This window comes from Enoplosus armatus, chromosome 11, assembly GCF_043641665.1.
Source record: "Enoplosus armatus isolate fEnoArm2 chromosome 11, fEnoArm2.hap1, whole genome shotgun sequence".
Taxonomy (NCBI): Eukaryota; Metazoa; Chordata; class Actinopteri; order Centrarchiformes; family Enoplosidae; genus Enoplosus; species Enoplosus armatus.
The window spans coordinates 5,773,829-5,799,366 of NC_092190.1; the positions used below are offsets into that span (position 1 = coordinate 5,773,829).

General features: G+C 41.6%; 1 protein-coding gene across 1 annotated transcript in view; it reads left to right on the forward strand.

The window, feature by feature from the left end:
• The window catches only part of sema5ba (sema domain, seven thrombospondin repeats (type 1 and type 1-like), transmembrane domain (TM) and short cytoplasmic domain, (semaphorin) 5Ba), a 148,987-nt gene that overhangs the window by 65,097 nt on the left and 58,352 nt on the right, over nucleotides 1-25,538 (forward strand). The window contains exons 4-5 of the mRNA XM_070914374.1: nucleotides 9,626-9,725; nucleotides 10,323-10,368. Of these exons, the coding sequence (XP_070770475.1) occupies nucleotides 9,626-9,725; nucleotides 10,323-10,368 (146 nt within the window). The remainder of the gene's footprint in view (nucleotides 1-9,625; nucleotides 9,726-10,322; nucleotides 10,369-25,538) is intronic.

The window sequence follows — 25,538 nt, forward strand, 5'->3', positions numbered from 1 at the left end:
ACTTAAACTGAAAAGAAGAGAGGCAGCAGGAAAATTCCTCTCTTTGCTTCTCTGTGTCTCCTGTCCTCTTGGATAGCCCCCTTTCACACATATGCCTTATTGTGTGAAAGTACTGGTAATTTTACATGTCGTTCTCATGTTTGGGTAAGCCCCTCAGTTACTTTTCTGCAAACATCAAGGCCGCAAATTTTTACGAGGTTGGACCTGGTAACATTTCCTTAACACTTCCGATTCGGCTCAAGTCTGAAAGGAATGTCGTCAAGTTAAATAAGGTAAAACAAACAGAGGGATTTTAACCCTTTCTCGCACACCTTTCTCTTCCGATTCCACTGGACTCTTTACAGTCATAGTATCTTTAGCCGTATCCCCGATGTCCATAGAGGACAAATCATATTAATTGCATTTCTAAGCAGTGAAGTGAAAACTGTGCAAAAGGTCAAATGCACGTCTTGTTCCGCCTTCCTAAACGCACTGTAATAAATGTATTTAAGTATCTTTCTCATGCACAAAGACTGTTTAATAACTTAAGTACTGTGAATGAGCTGACGTGAATTAAAATAAAAATGTGTTTTTGGTGAATTATTTAAGAGTCACAACCTATTTAGCTGTCAGACTGCATGAAATAGGAAACAGAATTCTCTATTTTACCTAATAAATGTTGATAAAGATTAGAGGATCTACTGGGTTGCTTAGACTGCCCTCACGAAGGTCATTAATTAAGCCGCGGATGTAAACAGTCACTCATCTGCAAAATAAGTTCATTGTCTCACTGATACAGCTTGTTAGAGAACTGAGAATACTCTTCATCATCGATATCATTATTTTTCAGGAGAGCTCCATCTCGTGCTCCAGGTGCCAAATATCGTCGCTGAACATGAGTCACTATCCCTAACAGGTCTGTCATGTTTGGATAAAGCCATTGCTGAACATTTCTGTGACAGATACCCGTGTTTGAATACCAAAAGGTTATTACTTTAACAGACAGATGAAGCCAGCAATTTAACACATACCATGTCTGAATTGCTGTTATGATATCTCTCCTACTTTTGGCTTGCTGTCACTCTTTCTTTCTAAGCATATTGCTCACATTTCTGTCCATGTTATAACACAACTACAGTGCTTTGGACTCAAGTTGTCAGCAGCTTTGGGTGTTGCTTCACCATTGGTTTTGTGAGAGGCAGACAGACATCTTTACCGGTCGCCGACTGAGAGGCTATTAGCCTCCTGGCCCCAGCGCCATTCCTCCTGTGGCTGCTCAGTCCCCAGTCTCTCCAAGCTCTTTCTCAGAGCTGCCCGTAACCTGCAGACCCTTCTATCTGAGTTCAGTCAAGTGGGAGGAGGGGGAGAGGAGGATGGAGCAGTGGAGGGACGAAAGGACGAAGGGATAGAGGGAGAGTCGTGCTCCACTGAGGCACGGCAGCCTCTCTCAAACTATCACCCTCTGCAAGTCAGCCACAGTGGAAAATCTAAAGTCAGACAGGGAAAGATAGTGAAGAGCGGGACGGGCAAGACGGGGTGGAGACTGGAGTAGGAGGAAGGCGAAGAGTGAAATGAAGAAGACCAAACAAAAAATATTTCAAGGGATTTTGGCCAGATAAGGCCGAGGTGTGAAAAGATCTGGCTTTGCAGGAAAAGTTTTGCTCCTTCAGTGTCGAACAACACTAGAAAATGTGGGGAAATGTGGCATTTATGGTGCTGCTTTAGCTTTATTTGCACAAAAATGTGCTTTCAGTAAATTATATTCTATGTAAATTTGTTTATTGCAGGATGGATTCATTCCTGTGCCATTATTTGAGCACAATAGTTATTTGTCACATTTCCGCTGTCGGCTGAGCTACATTTATTCAGAATACAATCATATATGTGATAATTGACACTGGAGGTGATCCTTCATTCACAGAATCATCTGCCAGATGGCAGATAGCAGCGAGTCTTCGTGTGACCTGTTTTGTTAACAATATTGGATCGACCACCTTGCCCTGAAGATAACCATTTTTAATATTGCCTCTTCTCTACGAGTCTTATTTCCATTAGCAAGACATTGTGTTCCTGTGTACACCCCCCCACCACACACACACACACACACACAAAAACCCTCCACCCCCACCCCCTGAAGGAAGATGATGATAGACAGCTACCTTTAGTACATTATGTGTCATTCATAGCTCATTAAACAGTGCAGCGCTTGAGGGAGAAATCAACAAGATGCCTGATTATAATGCTAATGATAAAAAATATGATATTGTGCAGGATGTTATTTGCTGTCAGACTAAGAATGAAAAAGCCAAAATGTTGTGAAAGTGAGAAGTGCAAGTCTACTGAAATACACCATTTGGTTTTAAAGGTCATCTGAGCTTTGTCCTCTGATGGATGCTGATTTATAAGATTTCTTCCAGTCAACAGCCACAATGTTATACAAAGACTTCCAAATGGATTTTAAAACCATTTCCTCTCTTTTCTCTCTTACTCCTTATTTCTGTCCCTGCTTGACTTTGGCTTTCTGAAAGCTTTCTTGCAAGCATGTACAGTAGGATCTTAGGCACCTCCTGACTCTTTTATTTACACACACGTCAAAAGTAGAGCAGCATGGTCAGAAAAAGAATAGTTAGAGAGTCAGGTTTGGATGAATGTGGAGCTATCGTGGAACACAGCATCCAGTTCTCTTAACGCATCCATGATGTAGACAGAAAGGGACAGTGTACACACACCACAGGCATCTGATCCATCACCAGCTTCCCATCCGAAGTCTCTCAAAGGGGCTAACTGAGCCAGAGGCACCACTGCCAGAGACTGAACCTGGGCTCCTGCTTGAAAAGAGCCACACTAGCGTCTCTGGAGAATGTGCTTTGAGCTAAATGCTAACATGCTGGTGCTGGTATAATGTTCCAGCACCAGCTAACCAATGTCTACCATTGTTTCCATGCAATAGTTGCAATAGTTGTTGAGGTATTTCAGTCTGGACCAAAGTGGTGGACCGACTGGCATTGCCGTCACCTAGAGCTGAAAACAGCTGTATTATTTCTCTGCCGCCTGAATAGCTCCTGAACAATGAAGTGTTCCTTCAGTTCAAATTTTATTCTCAGCTGTCAGATTCTACTTTGTACCTTTAATGGTGAATCAAGAGGTACACATCTGGTCTTAAGAGGACCTATTATATGCCTATTATGGTACATGTGCTGTGAAAGATGTACTTTTCAGTACAAAAATCCCTCTGTATTTGAGTTTGAACCGTGCCCTTAATGGCCTTCCAAAGTTTGATGGGCTAGCCAGCAGACGAGCCCAGCGGCTCAAATTTGGAGGGATTAGATGAAGGTAAGATTGGATCTTTATCAAATAGCCCAATAGAATCTCACATTCCCTCTGCTTTTAAGTGATAAATGGATCAGATTGTGCTCGAGCTGTGTGGTTTTCTGTGTGTGTGTGTGTTTGTTTGTGCAGACACAGGTTTTTTTTTGGATGCCCAATATGTTGTGCTTTCATTCCCTCAGCTCCATAATATGTTGGCATTTTCAAGCTTTGACTGCTCTTCATCCAGTCTAATGGCGACTCAGATCTGCCGGGGTGCCACTTTACTCTGCCCACATGCTGGTTGTGTGGGAAGAAGCCGAATGTTTAAAAACTGTTAGATGGAATGAGATAGAAAAGTTATGATTTATGTGTGTGTGAGACGAATGTCTCAGCCACTGTCCTCATCCGTCTCCTCGTCCCTCTGGCAGCCACGGGCTAATGCATTAATCCATCTGCCTGCCGATTGCAGAGGGGGGAAAAAAAGAACGCCATAATCGTTCATCAAGTCCAGCTTGGGGCCCACGAGTCAACCATGAGGGAGGGGGCTTTCATATTCATCCTGCTTTATTGTCCCTCCTTTGCCCCACCACCCGGCCAGACAGTTATGGGGGGAAGGAGTGAGCAGGGCATATAAAACCACTTGTAAGCAGGAGGATAAATGTCAGTCAATGAAAGGCCCCTCACTGTCAGGAAGGCCTCTCTAAGAGAGTAAACAAGCTCAGGGTCCGTGAGCTCCCCTGCATGCTACTGAATCAAATTCGGCCATGTGTTTTGTTTTTTTTTACAAGCTTTTGAAGGTATATTCATGATGTGGGGAAATGTTTATATGCGCATAATGCTCCTCACTTCGAATTTCAAGTGATTTACACTCCACATTAAACTCTCTGAACTGAACGCTAACCGCTCCTGTTTTTACTGTTCGGTGCATAATGCCTCTGTGGGAATAATTCTCTTGTTATCTATGTCTCCACTGCACATTTTTATTTTATGGTTCATGTCATATGCTCTGTTTTAATGGTCTTGTTTTATGGGGAGAATAAGTCACTTTAACAGTCTGTCATTCGTCTAAATTACGTCATTTTCTATTTCTGGACGTTTTCCAGAATATATTTAGTATGTACAGTGGGGGGCGGGGCTTGAGTTTGGTTTGATGGGTATGCTGTATTTTACCCCTACAGACTGAGATTAGCCTCAGGTTGCCTTCTACTCTTTATGAGCAACAGTCCTGTCTCTGTATTTTTACCACAACATTTCACCTGTTGTATAATCTCTCCACGTCTCTCATACTCACACATCATATAGCACATACCGTGTTAGTGGTTTGCATTTCCACACACACAGTAGACCAGATATCAACACTTATCCTGTTAAACTTTATATTGTTAGTATTCTGCTTTGTAGTATTCTTGTAGCCATTCAGAATCCTTCCCGGTGTTGCTACTACCATGCCTCTTACATATACTACTTATATAGCTCTGCCACACTGCGATATGATAATCTTTGAAATATGGCGATAATGGCGCACACTCTTCTGGAAGGCACTCGCAGTGTTGCACTCTTTTCAACACATGAGAAGTGATGGAAGTAGCTGTGAAAGGATAAAAAAGACAGTTTGGGAGATAAGCTAAAACCCTGCCAATCACACACCTGGCCAATCACTGCCTGAAGGGGGCATGGAAAATTGCAAAGATTGTCACACCCCCCCAACCCCAAATCCGACAGGAAGGTATGGCCTCAGTCACTGTTCAACGATCTGAAACGCGCTGTCTTTGAACCATATTGATACCTTTAGTATAGTGACAAATCACAAACTGTTGAGGACTAAATTGTTGTAAACGCTGGTGTATTTTTGAGAAATAGTACTGACACAGAAGAGAGAAATACTAAGAAAGTATACTAAGAAACTAAGAACATGAAACTTGATCTCACCTTACCAGCAGCAGCTGGAGTGTGCTGTATAATGAGGCTCTCTGATTGGCTGAACATGGCAGAGAGCCTGCATTAAGATGATCGCAAACGGGACATCAATATGGAAAAGGACAGAATCTGCACTTTTCCCTTTTTTTGTGTTCTGGTTTGTTGCAATCAAACAATGATTTGCAAAAATGATTCTGCTAACAGTTACCGCTTCAGACAGCTGCAGTGTAACATTAACATAGCTTCACAATGTTTGGCCATTCGACTGTTTTGTCATCATTAAATATGTCACAGTACTTGCGATATTTCACACAAATAAAATGCTGCCTTTAAGCAACAAAAGTGAAACTGTATGAACTCTCACGGGGAAACATGTACTGTAACTGGAGAGGTCTGATCGTTGAGTGGTGTCATGTGAAAGTTGGACTTTCATGACACTGAAACTGCTCAGCGATTGCGTCCTCAACATTTCAACCTTTTGGTGTCTGTGTGCTGATGAATGTTAATGAGGTGTTGCTGTGCACGTTAATGCAGTCAGTGTTTAAAGGAGTAATTTAGAGAAATTTAATGATCTCATTTGTGTGTTAGAATCGTGTTCACATTTACACAAATACACGCTCTGATCGCACACGCTGCTGCTTTGCGCAAATCCGTGATAGCTGGGGTATAATCACAATGCACTTTGGGTGGTACATATATTTGCATTTTGACCTGTGTTTGACGTTATAACAAAAAAAAGTAACACAAAAGAGGGTGAGCTGAAAAAGTGAAAATTAGTAGCTGGTTCCATAGCTGTATTTCTGCTGCTCTTACTCTGTTGTAATCAGGCAGAAGAAAAGCAGGAAGGGGAAGAGATAGATGGGGGCATGGAGGTAAATAAGAAAGGATCAACTTAAAGCTTCAGAAGGCAACAGCCTTCACCTACAGCTATCCCTCATGTAATCATGGAGACCCACGCTGTTCAAATACGAGCAGCATACAGTAGTTTACCAAACAATCTCATGTTGACTCTTGTGGACAGAGAGGGAGACAGCTGGAGAAAGGGCAGGCTCAGGTGACTTGGAGGAGATGAGTGAGAATAGTGTGACTTTTGGAAACTATGATAGAATACGATGGAGTAAAAGTCTATCATTAGTCTTTTTTGGCCACCTTATAGATAGATCAACAGACACACAGTCACTGACAATCTCATATTGGCTCCAGATGTTTCAAGGAGAGAAGGGTGGTGAAGACAGCAGGGCAGGAACAGGTGACTTGGAAGAGATGAAACACCTTATTAGACTTTGTTAACTTGGCAATATGTTGTCTATGTCTACATTTAAAGGACCAAACATTTTGGGGATTTGTCCAGGTCTCAATTTCCAGATCTCAAGGTGGATAAGTGGGTAGTGGTGTGATTCTCACATGCCAGTATTGGGGTGCTTTTTATTAAGGCACAGCAGTTTTCAAGTACTTCTGGGCTATAAGACTCATTAGAGAGAGGTGTCGTTTCGTTCCAAAAGCTTTAAAATGGTCAGTTAAGCTGTTAAGTTTCTAACAAATTCTCCAGGGGGGAGATGTGAAGTAGGTGCGTGATAGTGTTAGCTTCTTTAAGTCAACTTCAGGTCTGTTTACATAAGATTGTGAGGCTAGAGATGGCTTACACTCCCTGGCGCTCCCCTCTGCTCCTCCAGCTTCGGCCTCTGCAGCCATTAATCAGGGACTGATGTACAGATGGTCCCGCTCGCCTCCTCGCACCGGCCTCGTTTGGTTTCTACACCCTCCCTGCATGTCAAAGATGGTCAACCTGTAGATGCATGATTGAATGTGAGAAATGGAAACAATGTGTGTGCATACGTGTAATATAAATATTTATGGAGAGAGTAAGAGATGGCCTCGCAGTGAATTTACGTGGTATTAGAGTGATTTATTATGTGTGCCGAGGTTATCGGTGATTTAATCCTGTGTGTATATAAGTGTCTACAGTCTATTATTGATTTTTAAAGGTTACAGTACTTCATTGCACTGACTGGTTGATTAAAAATCATTGTCGTGCACTGCTCATGTTTCTCTTTTGTTCTCAGCGAGACGAGCTGTTGTTGTTATAATTAACCATGTATCATCTTGTTGCTTCTGGCAGTGCATACAGTACATATGTTACCGTTTCCTTGAGGGCTGAAACACTTAAAATATCTTGTTTTGATATTGCGAACATGATTAAAATTGTAATTATTGTCTAAATTAAAAAGAAATGAAAATCATCGTGGGTTGCATGGTATCATGCGTGATGAGGTAATTCTAAACTGCAAGTCTTTCATTGTGTTTGTTTGATTTCCTCCTTTTATGGCTTTTTCATTGCAAATTGCATGTAAACAATGCGCGCTGCCATTTGCTGTCCATGTTTGTTTTGGTACAAGGCCACAGCAATTACCGTTCTTATGGGACTGGGGGAGTTTTTCTACAGCCAGAGCTCCGGCCATTACTGACCAGTCGCTCAGTGTGTTGTCTAGTGTGAAAAAAGAGCCAAATAAATGCACTATTTACTCCTGTTTGAGTAACCTTTGTTAAAAAACAGCTGTTTTAAGAAATTACTGAGCTTTTTTTAATCAATAAACCTGCCACAGACAGAAAGCCAGAGGGTATTAAGAGACGGACTAAAAGCGTTTTGGTCTGTTTCATGGGATTTGTTGACAATTAGAAAAATCTAGAACAGAAGATAAATAAAAAAAAATACAATAAATTCTAATTACAATTGTATTGCAATTTGAAAACTGCACTGAATATGAATTTCAATATGAAAATGATGACTCATTCAGCCCTGCTTGCATCTCATAACTACAAAAACCGTTGTGCAAGTTCAGTCCGACAGCAGCTCGGTGAAAACTACCCCTCTCCTAATCAACATCTGGAAAAAACAGATTGTGGCAGATAATTCTCATTTCACTGAAGTCCTCTGTCAATACTGGCACCCTTAATTACAGCATGCGTGTGTTTTTGTGTACTTCTCTTCCTGTGTGTGTGTGTGTGTGCATCGTATCTGTATCTTAAATCAAGAGCACCACACTGTGCTGGTAGCTGCAGCCTTCTGTCTTTTTAGCACTCATATCTTTACCTATGTTTGCAGATGACAGAGCCATATGGGCCCCATCAATCCTAAAACCTGTCCCTTTGCATGACGAAGACTTGCTCACTGTTCGCTGTGACTTTTCCCAGCACTTTTATGTCGTCTCACGCCCGTAGCCTCCAGCTTATACAGGCCTCTTTAATCTTTAAAGAAAAAGAAGGTTTAAGGTTTTAAATGTTTGATGACTGCTTCCTTAATGAATAGTTATCAGCAGTACGGCCAAATGTTTCATCCATGATCTCCACGCTTTTTCGCTTTCTCTTGCTCTGAAAACTTAGTTCCCGCATATAACTTAAACTATGAAGTGAACAGTTTCACAAGTTGTAGTTTACAGACATGTAGGATATTGGAATCCTCATACATGGCCATTTCTTTCTTCTTTCTCAAAGCTAGAAATAGCTAAAAGTTTAACACAGCTTTTCAAGTTGGTTAAGGGATTCTGAATTCCCACTAACCTGCTGTGATGCTGTGTACTGCATGGGAGAATATGGTAAATCCCTTTATGCTGCGCAAACCTCCCACGTGGTGAAATCCCTTTAAAGGTCCGTGCTTTGGTCACACAAAGAACGAAGAGAAAATGCTCTTTTCCCGCAGTTTTCAATGTGGCGTTAAAGCCCCCGCCAGGCGGCCCCTCTGCTCCGCTGCTTTGAAATTTTGATTTGTAAAAGCCAGTTTCAAACAGCGCAGAGGTTTCAGCCTCGCACAGCACGCAGAGATGCGTTTGTCCCGATGTCAGCTTGAATCAGGATTGTTGCGTCTGATGTGTCCTGGACAGCTTTGTCTCTCTCTGCAGCAGACGCACTCGCAGCACAGGAAGCTTTCCCTGCACAGCTCACTGCGTATTTTACCACTACACCTGCAACTGATCATTCTACTCATTATCGATTCATGTATAGATCATTTTATGAATAATCAACCAACTGTTTAGTCTAGAAAATGTCAAAAAATAGTAAAAAAAAGTGCCCGTGACATCAAGTTCCTAGAGGGCAGGGGTGACTTAAAGATATTCAGTTAACAATGATATCAAAAGGGAACATTTGAAAATTCTCCCATTTGAGAAAGTGTTTGGCACTTTTGCTTAACAAATGATTCAAACAAATCATTATCATAATTGTTGATTAATGTTCTGTTTGTCAACAAATCACACAAAGATACGGCCGTGCTTGTCCATAAAATAACAAATGTAAAAGGCTTTTGTGTGTGTTACTAAACTATAATGTGCTTTATGAGTATTGTCTGTAAATGTCACTGCTTTTATCTCATGAACTGTGGCATGATTTAGCTAACCCCTGTCTTTCTTTTCCTTCTGTCTCTCAGCACTCAGTCCGTGGATTTCCACTTTCTCCCACCCCGGCGTGAGAGACTACTCTCAGCTCACCCTTGACCTGACTAGGAATGAGCTTATTGTGGGTGCCAGGTAAGAAACTGTAAATCCACTCAGCTTTTCACCCCACAGAGCACATTACTGAGAATGTGATACCCTTTCTGACTCACTCGTACAGTGCGGTTTTCGGATAACCGCACTGTAATGATGCTTCTTAAGTGCTCTGCTGAGACCTCGTTGGACCAAGTCAAGCTTTAGATTTGGCAGAAGGGATGAATTTGGAAGACATACGTCATGCCACAATAGTGTGTGTGTGTGTGTGTGTGTGTGTGTGTGTGTGTGTGTGTGTGTGTGTGTGTGTGTACGTGTGTATGTTCCTGTGAGCTGACATGAGTTCATCTTCTGCCTGGTTTGACCCTGTGAAAAACACATGCACACGCAAATGCAACTTCATGAACATGAACTATTAGTTGCCACAGCTCTCAGACTTCCATAAAACAAACAACAATGACTGACGGACAGTCACAGTGTGGCCTTTAATGGTCTTTGCTTGAAGTTGACAGCAGCTAAAATGGCCTGTCTCCTCTCTTATACTTAATTTGCATTATTAAATATATATTTTTTCTGAATAAAGGATAGTCATGTTGTGCACACACTCACTCATCTCCTTCTCCTCTCTCCTCGATCCAGAAACCATCTGTTCAGACTGGACCTCAGTAACATGTCGCTGATACAGGTAGGCATGCTGCTGTATTTCTCTTCTTTTTCTCTGCTGGGGACGAATGTTTTCTGGTGGTTTTAAAGTTTGTTTGTTTTTCGGATTATATCACTTTTTTCCCGTGAAATCAGCGTTTATTGACTAAGGTTTCATTTTAAAAAACAAACGGGAGAATCAGATTTTTGTTGCTGTTTTCTTACTATTTGTCAGATTGTATGGTAATAGTCCTCTAAATAAAGTAATACTAAAGCAGCAGTTCCTCTTAAAAGTACAGTAGGTTTGGAAGAGGAGCTCAGGTTTTGTCCGGGGTCTGAATGTAGTCAGAAAAAGGTCCATAAGAGATTGGTCAGTGCCAGCTTGCGTGTGCGTCTCATATCCTGGTAAAGAAAAGCACAGAGCCACAGATCTCATTCATTCATTACAAGTTTGTAACAACTTGACGACTTCTGGCGGGCGTAAACATCCTCTGATTAGATGCTTTGGGAGCAGTTTATCACAGAAATCTAACAGAAAGATTTACAAGAGCCTCAACCAGAAGCCTCCACAGACAGCTGTTAGTTACTGCTTGGATTAACTTTTAAACCCAACATATTTTCTGACACTAGAAAGAGCAGTCTTTCTCTCTGTTGACTCTTGCTTTCATACAATTCCCAGAGAACCGTCTCTTAATTTCATTTCATCTAAACTTGTATTACAAGGTCACAAACCAAAGACTGTAATGCAAGAAACTCAGTTTGCCCACTTTAGATTTATCGTATAAATGTAATCTGATGTGATGTGATCACATTTATATAACGTATTTAGAGAAAATGTGAAGTTGTTATCTTTTTATCTTTTTATGTACATTTTCTTCTTATTGACCTTTGCCTGGTTTACTTGTCACTTTACATTTCATTGTGCATCCTGTGGTGTACATGTGACGAATAAAAGCCTTTGAATGCATACAATTAAACTGATATGTTATGACAAAATATTTCAAAGGGACAGTTTACTGTAGCGTATATGATGATGATGTACGCTGCAGTCTACTGTGCTCTACTTACATAGCATTTCCTTTGGGGAGATATATAATACCATATTGCTCATCAGTATGCTCTGTAACACAAAGACAACAACAAAATAAAATGAATTTGGTGGCTTTGAGCTCTGAAAGATCCGGGTCGCAATACATGTATGTTGTAGCTGCATCAGTTTTTGAGCACCTTGATTTTATTGACATTTTTGCAGCACGTTCTCACCGCTGTGGTGCTTTCTACCACATCACAACAACATCACATGTCAATAAAACACGGTCGGCAGCAGTGTGACATCTCATACCTTTGATTTTCTGTCAGTGAAGTGGAAGGCTTTGTGTCTGGTGAGCCATGATGACAGTCGAACTACAGACTTTATTTATTCATTCGACTGTATTATTCGAAACTGCTGTTAACTAGAACTAGACGCGAGAAAAACATCAGGAAATCAGGAATATGGCCAAACCACTGTTGTGTTGTAAAAGTTAATGATAGGCATAGTTATTTACATGAGACAAGTTTAAATTACCTTCTGGAGAAGAGTGCATATGTTGAGGTAAGAATCAACATAAATATCTTCTGTATTATCCTCCATGTTGGAGAGGATATAATTAAATTGAGTGTATGCACATAGACACTTGCATATCTGTGTGTCCTGTGGGTGTAATGCGTGTCTTTTGTGCTGTGTGGTGTAGTAGCTCTGGTGTAGCCGGGAGTGTTAGCTCTGGGGCATCGGGTTGCCGTACAGTTGCATCAGGCATCACAAATGACAAGCCCCCAAGTCTCTATGGGACTGTATAATGTAAGCTGGTGTATGACTGTCGCCGAGTAAAGAAAAGCTCTTTATATAACCCAGAGGATAGTGCACAGCTTCCTTGCACCAAATAACTGCAGGATATCTTCTTTTCAGTTTGCCAAAGTTTTCCACTGCTGCAAGGCAAATTTAATTACACATTCTCTTAAGATTAATGTCATTTCTTTTAACTCTGTAAAGTTTGTAAGTGAAGGGGACACGAGTACAAAGCATAAAAACACACTATATGCACTAATTCAATACAAAAAAAAGCAGCAATACGTCTTCGCTCACTGAGCGAATCCACTGTTGCTGTTGGAGTTCAGCGGGCCATAGTGGTGGTTTTTTAGCCTATTAACTACAAACTTGTGTACTTTTGTGATCGTGTACATTCTTTCCAAAAGCATAACCCACGTTATGAGACTGACTTTCCACTTTCCATGCAAACATTGGTTTCAGTTGATGCCAGTGCAATATGAAAATCATCAAGATAGGAAACTTGCAGTAATCCGCTGCATTAAAAGAAGCTCTGACATTTGAGATTTGAGGATTGCCTGCTGAAAAACACGCAAGCTGCCTTAGTGGATAGTTAAAGCAGCATGGATGATGTGATGTGCTGGACTTAGAAAAGGATTTTCCACAAATGCACCAATAAAGACGTGTCTGTTTTTCATAGTTCTTACCTGCATCTGCATTATCACGCCACAATAATGTTTATAATGTAACTTTGACAAAAAAATAAAACGGACTAAATGCTCACTGTGATGGTGTGCGGTGATAGTGTAATGAAATACAGGTAGAGACATACGGAATCAATCTAAAAATGTACGGTGTGCTTTCAAGAGCAGTTGGCATATAAAACATCTGTGATTTGTTAGTAATAGGTTGCAGCATGTTTAGCCGCCAGTACACTCATTTAACTGATCACATTTTTTGTTCACAGGCTTTTTTTCACTCTTCTGAATCTTTTTAAAGTTACTAAGATTAAGAATTAAATTTGCAGCATCAGTTATATTATTATTTCAAGAACAACGACCTGCATTATTTTACACTACATTTCCCCGACAGGATGAAAGCACATCACCAGACTCGACTTTCTGTCTGACAAAGTCCCCTTTCACAGCCGCCACAACTGAATGACATGATGTGTACAGCTGCCACCCGTGTGTCACTGCCGATATCAATGCGCCTTTTGTCTGCATGTCCTAGTTGTCTAGTTTTGGAGGAGAGAAGTTGACTTATGGGGGTTTTCATTTGTTTTCACCCCGGTCGTGTTGTTCTCTGCAGCTCTTTAAAGCTGCTCTCTTGGTACTGAAAAAGGCATCTGCCATCTTAGCATCCTTATGACATGAAAGGTGAAAGCATACTCACATACATATACAGTGAGCGTACACACAAACACCCACACACATGCACTCAAACACGCTACCAAAAAGTGTCTTCCTCCCTCACACACACGCCTACACACACAGCTTATTGTGAGCTATAGGGATAAATGAGGTAGATCCTTCTTGACTCTGGCCAACACGGAGGTGTCATCCGGGATGCCAAGGCTGAAATCAATGAGAACATTATACAAACTACCCAGTGAAGCAGAGAGGAGGGTCCGTACCCCCATGCTCATTTGCCAGTAAACGAAATCTGTCCAAAGAGACGGAGGAGGGCGGCATCTTAAAATACTCCCTTTCTTTTGTTGTATAACCGAATGGAAAGCAAACCTAAATCTCCCACTTGCCAGTCCGAGTCTCTGCTTCGACATCAAAGGCTCATTTCTCCGAGGCATTTAGTTTAGATTCCAGATATGTTGCTTAAACATCCAAACCGCCGTTCAGAGGCTAAGGCTGTTTTCACACCGGGTTTGTTTGTTTGTTTGCTCGAGTCCAAACTTGAGTTAAAATCGTCTGCACTCCCACGTGCGCCTCATTTTCCTGATCAAAGAGTAGCTCTTTACTAACATCGCCAGGAGGTGTCAGCACCCATTTCAGATGTACAATGTACAGTGTAAGGACAGGTGGACTGAAGGAGGGTGATCATCTGTGCCGACTGAAGAAAAGTAAAACAAAACACCTCTTTAATGATCGAGGCAAATTACAAATCAACTGACTCACTTCATTTTGCTCAGTTGAAAATCTTCTGAAAGCTCTGAGGTATGACGCATGGTGATGAAATGACGAAATGAAAGATTGTATCCCTTTGAAGCTGCTTTTACAACTTTTTTAACTTTTGTTTTCTTTCTTTTCTTGTACCTGAAGTGTAGAAGACAAAATCGTAAACCACTTTTGAAAAGGGAGCAAGGTGAAGTTCCTTTTTATTGTCAGTCATCTTCCGACATCATCGCAACTTAAACCGCTTAAACGCTAAGCAGTCTGTGTACTTTACTTCACTCAGGAACCGAGTCAACCTGTAGAAATGTGCTCAGCCCTGTGGGACGCAGAGCATGACTGGCTTTACCTTAAAATAAAGGTCGCCCATTGAGAGTGGGTGAAAGTCATACTGACGCTATTTAGAAACGACTTGCTGATTGATTGAAACGCAAACCGGAGAGGGTGGCCCGCTCACGGTCTAGGCACAATGCCGCATTCTCTGGTTAGCCTGGGCTTTCCAAGCGGACCATTATCATGGCCTGTAACCACACACCGCCGTCACCACGACCCCCTTTTAGTGTCCGCTTTCCTCTTCAGTGTGAAGCTATTAGAGATTGCGTGTGTTAGTGTGTGTTGTTTGTTTGTGTGTCATCCGATGGGCAGTCCATGACAGCACCAAATTAGAGTCCCGGACCAATCTGCCTCACACTTGAAGCCGAAACAACAACTGTCTAGGTGCAAGCAGGAGAGATGAAGGATGTATTTTTCTCGCTGCATATATATATATGTATGTGTGTGTGTGTGTGTGTGTGTGTGTGTGTGTGTGTGTGTGTGTGTGGAGGCAGACCAGTGTGTACATGCCAGCTTTGCAGTCTTTCGGTGGCAGAGGGTTTTGAAGGCGCATCATGCCAGAGGGGGGACGGCCACCAAGGTGCTGATTCCAGGGCTTTTAGAAGCTCAGCCGAGGCCGTTCTGTTCAGGCACCTGGGAGAGCACCTGCCACCGCCATTAGTGAGCAGGCAAGCGTAGAGGAATGAATGCGTAGGCAATCAGTGGAGAAAGAGAGAGAGTGAGAGGGAGGGAGAGGAGACGGGCGAGGAGAGCCGGGGATAAAGAGGTAGGCGGCAGCTGGAGAATGAAAGACAGAGAAGATAACAGGAAGAAAGGGAAACAAGAAACAGAGGCAGTGACCAAGAGAACAACACTGAAAATCACACATACAGAGCTGAGATGAAGACAAATGAGAGAGAAAAGAGGAGCGAATATGAGAGAGAGTGTGAGGGAGGAGACAAGCTTTCAGTCTGCTCCAGCTCAGCGTTTTCTCTCTGGACGACTGGTGAGCTTCTGCCTCCGTGGAGTCATACAAAATAGTTTCCCCCGGTGTGCAGCGCCCTTTCAAAGCCTTCAGAGACGATGTTTCTTACACCTACTACCTTCCCATTGTTGTGTTTTTGTAGAGGCAAAGCAAAGTCCCTGCCAGATTTTCATTGAATAAGTAATACAGACATTTCCCAGCTGCCTGTCAAATACATCTGTGTGCAATCATCATATGACAAAGGCGAGATGATAAAAAGTCATTATCAGGTATCGGCAAAGGAAGGAAGCAAGAAGTGAAGACATCATGTGAACTAAATCCCGAGTTAACTGTTTGAATAATTGAGCATCACACAAATGATTCTAATTCCCCATTTTAAGGCACAAATGGGTCGTAGTTACTTTGCATAATTGTCTGCAAATATTAGAGCGTGACCACGTTGTTCAGTGACTATGCATGTTTTGACAGAATTGTATTGGATGTGAAATATTGAAATATTGTTTTTTTTTACCTGGTGTATAATTCCAGTTTATTACAACTTTTAGTTTTGTCAGTTATGGAGCATAACGTTACCTCAGGCAGAGAACCAAAGTCACTGTTGCATTAGTTGATTGGCTTCAGCTGATACATTCATGTTTCCGCATCAATGGTTCATTCATCACCTGCTTGGCTACCAGCTGACTTTTTACATCCAATCATATTCATAGAGGAGCACACGGTGGCCTCTATAACCTGACACTTCTCAAGGGCTACTCTGCTGTTACCTTTATGCCTTATCTGCTACATTATTGGTGTTGTTGACTTAAAAAAGTTCAATTATGTGTTTGTCAATGGGGAATGAGCCGTTTCTATCAAGTCTAACTGTGTAATCATTCACTATAAATAGTCGCTTCCTCTGTGTACCTCTGGCTCAACTGTCAGTTATGATGAAGTTTGTACACAACAAGTTCATTACTGAGATTTGGGGATGCAGCAACATTACTAAAGATGATCAGACAGGTTGTAAACAAACTCCCAGGTGAGCCTACAGTGAAATTGTTACCCATCATCACTGTCACAGTTTACAGACAGACCTTCCACCTACAGTACTTACTGTAGTTGTGTGTGCACTCTGTTTTTCTGTGCAATAAGGGATTATTCCTGACATTTCAGGTGTGTTTGTTTTTTTCTTCAAATTATGTAGTTTTGCTCATTTGGCGTCTGACCGCTTGTGTTTTTTTCCCTTTGTTGTAGTGATGTTGATGTGTTCCCAGATTTCAGCAATTAACTCCTAAGTGCCATGTTTTCATAACTGATGGATAATAACACTCAGATGCTGTTGCGTATTCTTAGAGTTTGGCGTCTCTGTCCTCCGCCCTCCTTGTCTTTTCATTTTTAAACTCTTCTTTCTCTGTGTCTTTTTTTGTGAGATGTGCTGGTATTAGTGCTGGTGGTGGGTCTAAACGCAAACCACCCACATGCTCTGTCCTTGCAGCACCCACTGACAGAGCTCTGTCTTTCTGTTGTGCTGGTCGGCCTGATCTCAGCCGCAATCACAACAGCAGGAGAATGGTGGTGGGAGGTGTGTGTGTGTGTGTGTGTGTGTGTGTGTGTGTGTGTGTGTGTGGTGGGGGATAAAACAGAGGAGTGGGAGAGTGGTTAAAACAGCGGAGGTATAGAGAAGCTCAAGTATCCGATCTGTTTCTGTCATCTGTCTCTCTGATTGTTTATTTTTATTTTTATTTTTATCGGATGCACATCTGCCAGATGTGCTATGAGCACACTCCACTGCTGTCAAGCAAAAAATAAAGAAATAACAGCAACTTTTGATTTACAAACTTTTCATGTCTGAGGTGGGAATGAATGCACGCCGGCCTCCGTTTTTCTTTTGCCTTCTTCCTTTTCTCCCACCTTCTTTTGTGGTTTCAGAGTAAAGAAAATAACACAAGCAGAGCCCTGTTTAGATGGTTCTTTCTTTCTGCCGTATATTGCAAGGCACTAACAGGAGATAGAATATTGATTTGTCTCCCGCTAACATATTTGTACAAGACCACGGAGCTACAAAATTGTACGTATTGTCTTTGTCTTTGGCTGGAGTGTTTTTTTCCCCCGAGTTTTTCTGAGACACAGTAGTCAGTGTTGCCCTCGTCAGTGTGTGTCAGATGCTCTGTATTTTTATTTTCTTTAGTCAGGCATGCTGGAAAATGTCGTCACACACTGCTGCTCGAAGCCCATTCCTCACGTATATACAAATGCATTCACATAAGTACTGCAACTGTGATGTGGTTGCACATAAATTATCTCCCCCTCTTTCTGTCTTATCTCCTCTTTGTCCACATGCACTCACAGATATGCAGTTATTTGACGTGGTCAAGGTATCAAAGGCTCCAGCGTTAACCTTATGTGAGAGGATGGTGAAGAATGTAACCCCTGGTATCAGCCTCGCAGTCGGTACGGGGTCACAGATGTACCGACCTGACTTTTTACTGAGCTTAACTACCGGCATTGACAGAGATGGGGATTGAAATGAGGAGAGGAGAAAGAATAAGAATGGCAAGGAGGTGCACTGCAGGTAGAAATATGCAGGAGTGAAAAGGATATATTAGAATATCTTGCTCTTCACTGACCTTTTCGTAGAAATAGAATTCATGCATTTTGTGCTCTGCTCAGGTAAGAACAGCATGTTTCTTTAAATTGAAAAGCAGAATAGGAATTGCAAAGATTATTATATTATACGTTTAAAGGAATCCTCACGGAATACATAGAAAGGAGATATGCCAATTACTTGTGTTTTTGGTATCAAACACTAACCCCCTGCAGGATTGAGAGGTGGCTCTGAAACGTTTGCCGCTTGCTGAGGTAGGACAGCAGCTGCAGTCAGCTTGGATTCACAGCACTTGGTTGGATGAACTCCAAAGCTTCACGCCAAAAAAAGCTTATTAAAATGGCCATAAACCTCAAACCAATTCTGCAGCATAACCCTTTCCTCAGCTGTTTATTCATTCAGAGAGTTCCCATATCGTCGTCTAAATATGGTTAAATATGCAGCTTTTGTTTGTTTGTTGTGTGGTTAGCTGTTCATTTTTGTTGTGTCAAATTTGACAGCAAGCAAACAACTAGCTAGCTAATAGTTTGCTGTAGGCACATGGGAGAAGTTAGCCATCAGGGCTTTCTGCCTGAAAAGCCTTTGTGAAAGGATCTGTTTTAACCCAAATCATGATCTTTTACTGGACCTCACCAAGTAGGTTTGGTGCCTAAACCTAAACAAGTAGTTTTGGTGCCTAAACCTAACCAAACTGCGACTGAAAACTGAAAATAATAAGTAAAGGGAATTTTACCCAAGATATGAACCCCAGTATCCTGGTGAAAGTCCTGTGTTTGACCCATTTATCCACCACAACTTCCTCCATCCATGGACTCTGTCACTATTCATACTACTACATACCTCCTAAAACCTTTCTGGCGGGACATCCTGAAGACCAACCTCTCCAAATACTGTTTGGTATCCATTAGTTATATATATTTAACTGGTGCAAATGAATGACAGAACATTAACGCAACAGCATGAAATAAATAAAGCAGCAAACATAATACAACAAAATCATACAGTAGACTCGCTCTGAACAAATAAAACAAACATGTAAGAGAAAGAGAAAGAAAAGCCCAAGAATAAAATATCTTGTTATTAAGAAAAAGCAGTGTGATGTAAAATAAAAGTCTCATTAAGCAAAGCGTGGACATCTGCACCAAAAAGCTAAATACAATTTGTTTGTTCCCATCTTAGCAATACGTGCAAGTGTGGAGGAGTAAAGGGAGGAGGTGGGAGAGGGGGAGGAGAGAGGTCTTTGTCAGTCCATCAGATAATCCCTGCATAGATAAGAGAGCAGCAACATGGAGGTGGAATGTAAACACCATATTACTGTCTGGATCTCTGCATATCTGTCTCCATCCATCCAGCTGCCTTAACCCTCCTCTCCACTATCCCCACTCTTACTTATTTTCTCTATCGCTTCCTCCACCACTGCGTATTCTCTAAATTCCATCTACTGAAAGAATCGCAAGGCCTCTCTCCGTGACATTTCTCCTCAGGAGTACATTATATCTGCTCCAGATGTGGAACCGCTGTTGCGTTTCTATCGGCTTTATTCCTCCATTGAATCTTTTTCTCTGTGCCCGTTCATTGTGACGCTCTGCTAGTTTTGCATTGTATGAAACAATCAGGTTGTACGTCAATATGCAGACCTTTACTCCAAACTCCAAACGCCAGCGTTACAGGCGATAATGGTCGACATGCTGTTGCAAAGCTGCTCATTCAACCAAACTGGGTGTCTCAAGTCACTGTAAAAGCAAGACGTGGTGTGAGAGGACTACAGAACATGTGGAGGACCAGTGAAAAAAAGTTCAGCTTGACTTCTGATTTTTGTCTCTTTAAGCTCCAAAACACACACGGCCTCTCTCTGATCCCGTAGGTGTGCTGCTATTGAATTGCAGTGTTCCATGTGGCAGAGCACAGTCAAGCGTTTCCCTCCGATTGGTTTGCCCTTTTTGTAAATGCATGAGGGGTAATGGGGTTGTGGAAAGGGACGACGGTGCTTTTTTTTGTGATTTCACTCCTTCCAAAAATACAGTTCCCAATTCCAACAGCCATTATCCCTGATATGAACAGACCCAAAGTGGGGTCTTGTTTTTTTTTCCAGAGCAAGACTTTCTGTTGAGGTCACCTCTATTTTGTTGTGTCCTTATTTTCCAAGTGGGAGACTTTTCTTTTTGTTTGTTGTTACTTTTCTTGCTGAGAACATGTCAGAAGTTCTGAGACTGGAGTGGCCCCCTGTGTGTTTGGGGCCTGGGACTTGTCCTTGACGTGGTGTTTGTTTTTGGGGTTGTTTGAGTTGAGATGTGGTCTCTGGCTCCCACAGCCAGCTGATGATGAGCAGCCCCCAGGTGGCTGTCCTGCTGTGCGACATGATGGTCTGTCTCTTCAGAGCTAAAGACCTTTTACCAGATGCAAGGCTGGGATACAGGCTGACAGTGGTTCTCAAGCAAAACTGCTAGATGTCTTTCTGTTTCTCTGTGCAGTTTTACCTTTTTAATATATTTTATGGACAGTAATTTAACTTATTCTTGGCTGTATTTTGGCTAACGTGTGTACTTCCTTCGTCTGGTCCTAATCCTCCTAGCTTTACGTTAGGACCACCAGGTTTAATTACTTCAAGTCATGTTTTATCTGCCATTTTGCCATGATGGACGACTCCATAGTTGCTGAATTCAACCAAAGTTGACCCCAAAATGAAAAGTGATCTGTTTCAACCTGCAGATTATGAAATCAGTTTTCTCAACAAATGAAAAGGGACGTTTACATCTGGAACCAGGGGCACCCAAAATAGCAACAATAGCTAGAGAATCCATGTGCGTCTTGATATAATAATAGCAGAAAAATGATTTCAACCATATTACACATCCCTACAACACAGATTCTACTTCTTAATAGAAAAATACTGGTTGTTTACAACGCGCGTCTTATTTTCACGGTGCTTTAGTCATCATCCTGGATGATACTGACAAAATTTTACTCACTTACTTAACATTGCCAGTTAGACAAGTTAAGGCACGGGGACCGTCTGTTGAAAGGGTTAACAGTAACATGAAGTAGAAGCAGTTTGTCCATCAAAAGGACAGTTACTGCCGGTGGAACAGCTGGTTTGACTGTTTGCTGCTGTTTGGTCCCAGCGTGCATTGTTTCCCTGCGGTGGATCAAGGTCAAGAGAGCAGAGCTGATCTGAAGGGTCACAAAAGTCAAGTGTCACTGTTTGCTCCTTTAAACAGGAAATGCCTTGTGCAAACGTCCCAATACACCAGAAGAAAAATAATTGCATCTGTTATTGCAGGTGTTACTGTTGGACACAAATTCCTCAGGGACAGCAGGAGCTGTGTTATGTTGAAGACACACTGACCTTTTCTCAGGCAGGTAGTCTTAGTGTAAAGCGGGGTATGTATTATATATATCTCTATGATTTCTCGTCTACATTATCCATGTCGCATAGAGCCACAGTCTGAAGGGCAGGGTGGATTCATGGAGAAAGCAGAGGATCAAAATGAATGAAAGGCCAGGGGACGGACTTTAAGCTGACCCTCTCAGATATTCACACCCTTGATTCGCCCACAGTATCAAGCTCCTCTCTCTCGCCTTGAGTTTGATGAGTCATGGCTGATTTCATTCACACTCTTCATTAATTTCTGTGCCGCAATTTGGCCAGAGATTTAATTATTGATGTGGTCTTTGTCAGAATGAAGGGATAATCTGTGAGCTACAGAGCTGAGAGCAAGAGGAGGCTACTGGTCACCCTGTAATTAGCTGCAGCTTGGCCGGCCGGCTGGGGACGAATAACGATCTCTAATGCCATGCAGAATTTCTGGGCAGTGGTACCTGCACGTATACATGGATCTATGTCCCCACACACCAGAAAGGTGTTGTGTTGGCTGCTGGTTCTATTCTGTCATAAAGACATATAAGCATGGTGTACCTGCAAACAAATATACACAATGGGGCAAAGAATTGCTGCATCGTTACCAGACTTTTTAAACTTTTAGATATTGGTATCGGTCTCATAAATCCAGTATTGGCCTACATTATGTACATGCACAGACAAAATACAAATAGTATGAAACGGAATGAAACACAGGCTGCAAACCCTAAATGCAAAGGCAGACAGATGTGTTGCCTCGTGTCTTCTGTTAAAAGTTGCACCTGAACGCACCACTATAGATTACAAGACTACAGTCAATGGCGAGCTGTTCAGAGACATGCACCTATATTCTGCACCTGCATGAGTGGAAATAACTATTAAGTCACCTGTATTTGTAATCCATAAACAAAAACAGAAAGACAAACAGGACATTTTCATCACAGTGTGAGTCTGTTTTAAGACGTCTCACCTCCGACAGGTGTGCCCGATGATCACCTGTCTGCTTGGTGTGTCAGAGCCCAGAGAGTCAAGAGACAGCTGCTGATTATGCAACAGAGTCCCTCAATGTAATCATATATATGTTTAAGGGTTAAACTGCAGCACATTTGTGCTGGAATTTAGTAAGTAGAACTTTTAGAATCATTTTTTCCCATTTTTTAAAAATATATATCCAAAATAATCAGTGATAAATGTTCTTTTTAATGGAAACTGCAAATGACGAGCGAGCCCTATGTATAAACTGTATAAATGTGCTTTAATACCATGTTAGTGTGCACATTCATCTGTACGTGTGTGGGTGCATACAGTACCGTAAGTGTTTAGGGAAGAGAAGGAATAATCCACTGTGCTGGTTGGTTGGTCATGGAGAGACTGTCTGCTCTCACCTGTCAGCCTCCCTAATGTGGAATTACAGTGAGTGGGAGGCAGCAGGGTGTGGGCAACTACATACACGCTGTTAGCGCATACTGAAAACCACACAATGCATTCAACTAAACATTTCTACATCAGAGGAGGAGAGACCGACTTCCTGTTCACAGTTGTGATCGCTTGAATCAGTGTTGTTGTACAATACACACTATGTGACTGTAAAACTGTAATTTTACATATGAAATCTCTTCAAAACCATCACTCATAGAAGCATAAATCAATATTTCTTCCATAGTTCCACTGAACGAATCATATTTAATTTATTATGTAATTACTATAGGATTCATTGAACATTTCATTCTCTTTTGTGTCTTGTTGAGCAGCTCTGAACAGCTCTACAATCCTTCATAAGCCACTCAGGAGAATGTTTTACTGTCGAAGAATTTTGACTAGTTTTTTCGTAGTTACCATGGAGGACAGTAAGTCTACATAAGTGTTTCATAACAAAGATTATTTTCACCTTATTTCACTCATTTAAAGTAGGGCTGTGTATTTAAACAAGTAGTATTGTATCAAAGTATCAAAAGATACTGATTGGTCAGATTGTTAGTCGTGTTTTTAATCATATATTTGCTGATATTTGGCATTTGATCTAAGTCATAATTGTGTGAATTGATACTGTAATTGGATTTATATATTTGGTCAAAGCTCTTGTAGAGCTGATTTGATGTTTTTGTCAAAATGATTTAATTGTAAAATGTAACTTGTTTAATTTAAAAAAATAAACATCTTTATACTAGCAATAGTAAAGTAAAAGGTAGGAAATATTGACATACCCTGGGTCAGCTGCCATGTCTCCCCTTTGTCCGTTTTTGCAAACATGCAGTCCTTGTCATTCCCCACCTGTCCACCAGATGCCCTCAGAGTCTCCCACCCTTTGCAGGTCACATGATCCTGCTTCTCTCTGCACACCTGCCCCTCGTTCTCTCATCAAGCCCCCCAGTGTATACTTACTGGCCACTTTCTCAAACCACATTGTCTACGTTGCTTCTTTCCTTATTGAACAAAAAGCAACATTTTCTAACGATACCCAGCCTTGGTGTTAACTTGAATCATCAAGAAGGCAGTCAGGCATATTTGTTGAACTGGACTCTGTAATTTAAACCACATTGGATACGTTGTGCTTTAGGATGAAATAGTTGTCTAAATGCTGCTTTTCACAGTTGAAGACAGCTGAAATTTGTCAGGACTGTTTGTTGCATCCTGTTCATGGCTGAATGACTATCTGCTGTTTGCTGTTCATCTCTCCTGCTGCTGTCTTTCTGGTGGTCCCTGCAGCTAGCTGTATCTCTCAACAATGTGAACATTTAGTCAGAATTTTTAAAAAGTGGTCCGGTGTGTGCTGAACTGCAGACACACACACACACTCACACACTCACTCTGAACACTCCCTCAGACTGCTTCCCTCTCTGTCTGCAGCGGTTTGTACATGAAGGTGTAGGTTAGTGACCTCATGCTGCACTGATTCAGTCTGTCAGAATATGGTGTGTGACAGGGAGAGGTATGAGCTGGTTGACAAGAGTGTGTGTGTGTGAGTGAGTGTGTGTGCGAATGAAACACAATGGAGAGGATGTGGGTGTGTACATGGATCAGTGTTCAGAGACAATGAGCTGCGAGACAAAGGGTTGTTGAAAGTCATGTTTCATCCGTCTGTGGTTTTGTATGCGGCTTTTGAAACACTATCTGTGTGTTTATAACAGTGAATCTGAGCCTATGGGTGTTTTATTTATATAATTGTGTATTTGTTTATTCATTAATTTGTTTGCATTTGCAGCCAGTGAATGACCAGCTCCCCAAATTGTGGTGAAAATGGTATGAATGTTGCTTGTTGCTGAATTCTTGGATCTGTTGCATTTTCATATCAAAGTATACTTTTTAATATTGTCATTGAAACTTCTCAGAGGAGTCTGAGGAAGAGCCTTGTGCTCCAAACGTCACAGCTAATAATAAAAATCCTTTTAACAGGAGCAACTTGGTGTGCAGATCTACCTGTTTCAACTTTGCTATGACAACACACAAAAACATGGCACACAGTGAAAAGGTAATAGAGGGATCCAACAGCCACAAACTGTATTTTTTAATGCCCCCAACGCCCAGAGATGAGAATCTACTTTCAGAATTTTACAGAACAAGTTCAACCCAACAAGAAACAAATGAAAAGAAAGTCTGATTGAGTATCAATAACCGAATATCAATACAGAAATTGACTTAATTACCCCCAAAATAACAAAACAATCTCCTCCTTGCACTCTATATATGTGCATCAGGAGACAGGTTAACGACGCGGACAAGCTGCTTAACGTTACGCGTGTGCCACCAACAGCTGTAACAATAAAATGCGTAGGTAACAAATATGTCGCTACCGTTTCAATTAATTAAACTCATCCGTTGCCAAGTTCGACTAAATTCCTGCAGCACTGCTGCGCTGCCTCAGCAGCTCAGTGTGCTTTGTACGCAGCTGCTTTGTATGCAGGTCTGGCTGAAAGTGCTGCACACAAATCTCATTTTTCTTTGGCACTTGGAAGTTCTTTGGTGAAAAATCTGCCAAATGTACATGTTTCTCCTGTAATGTGAGGATGTCACCTTCTGTCACCACTAATTAAACTAATGACT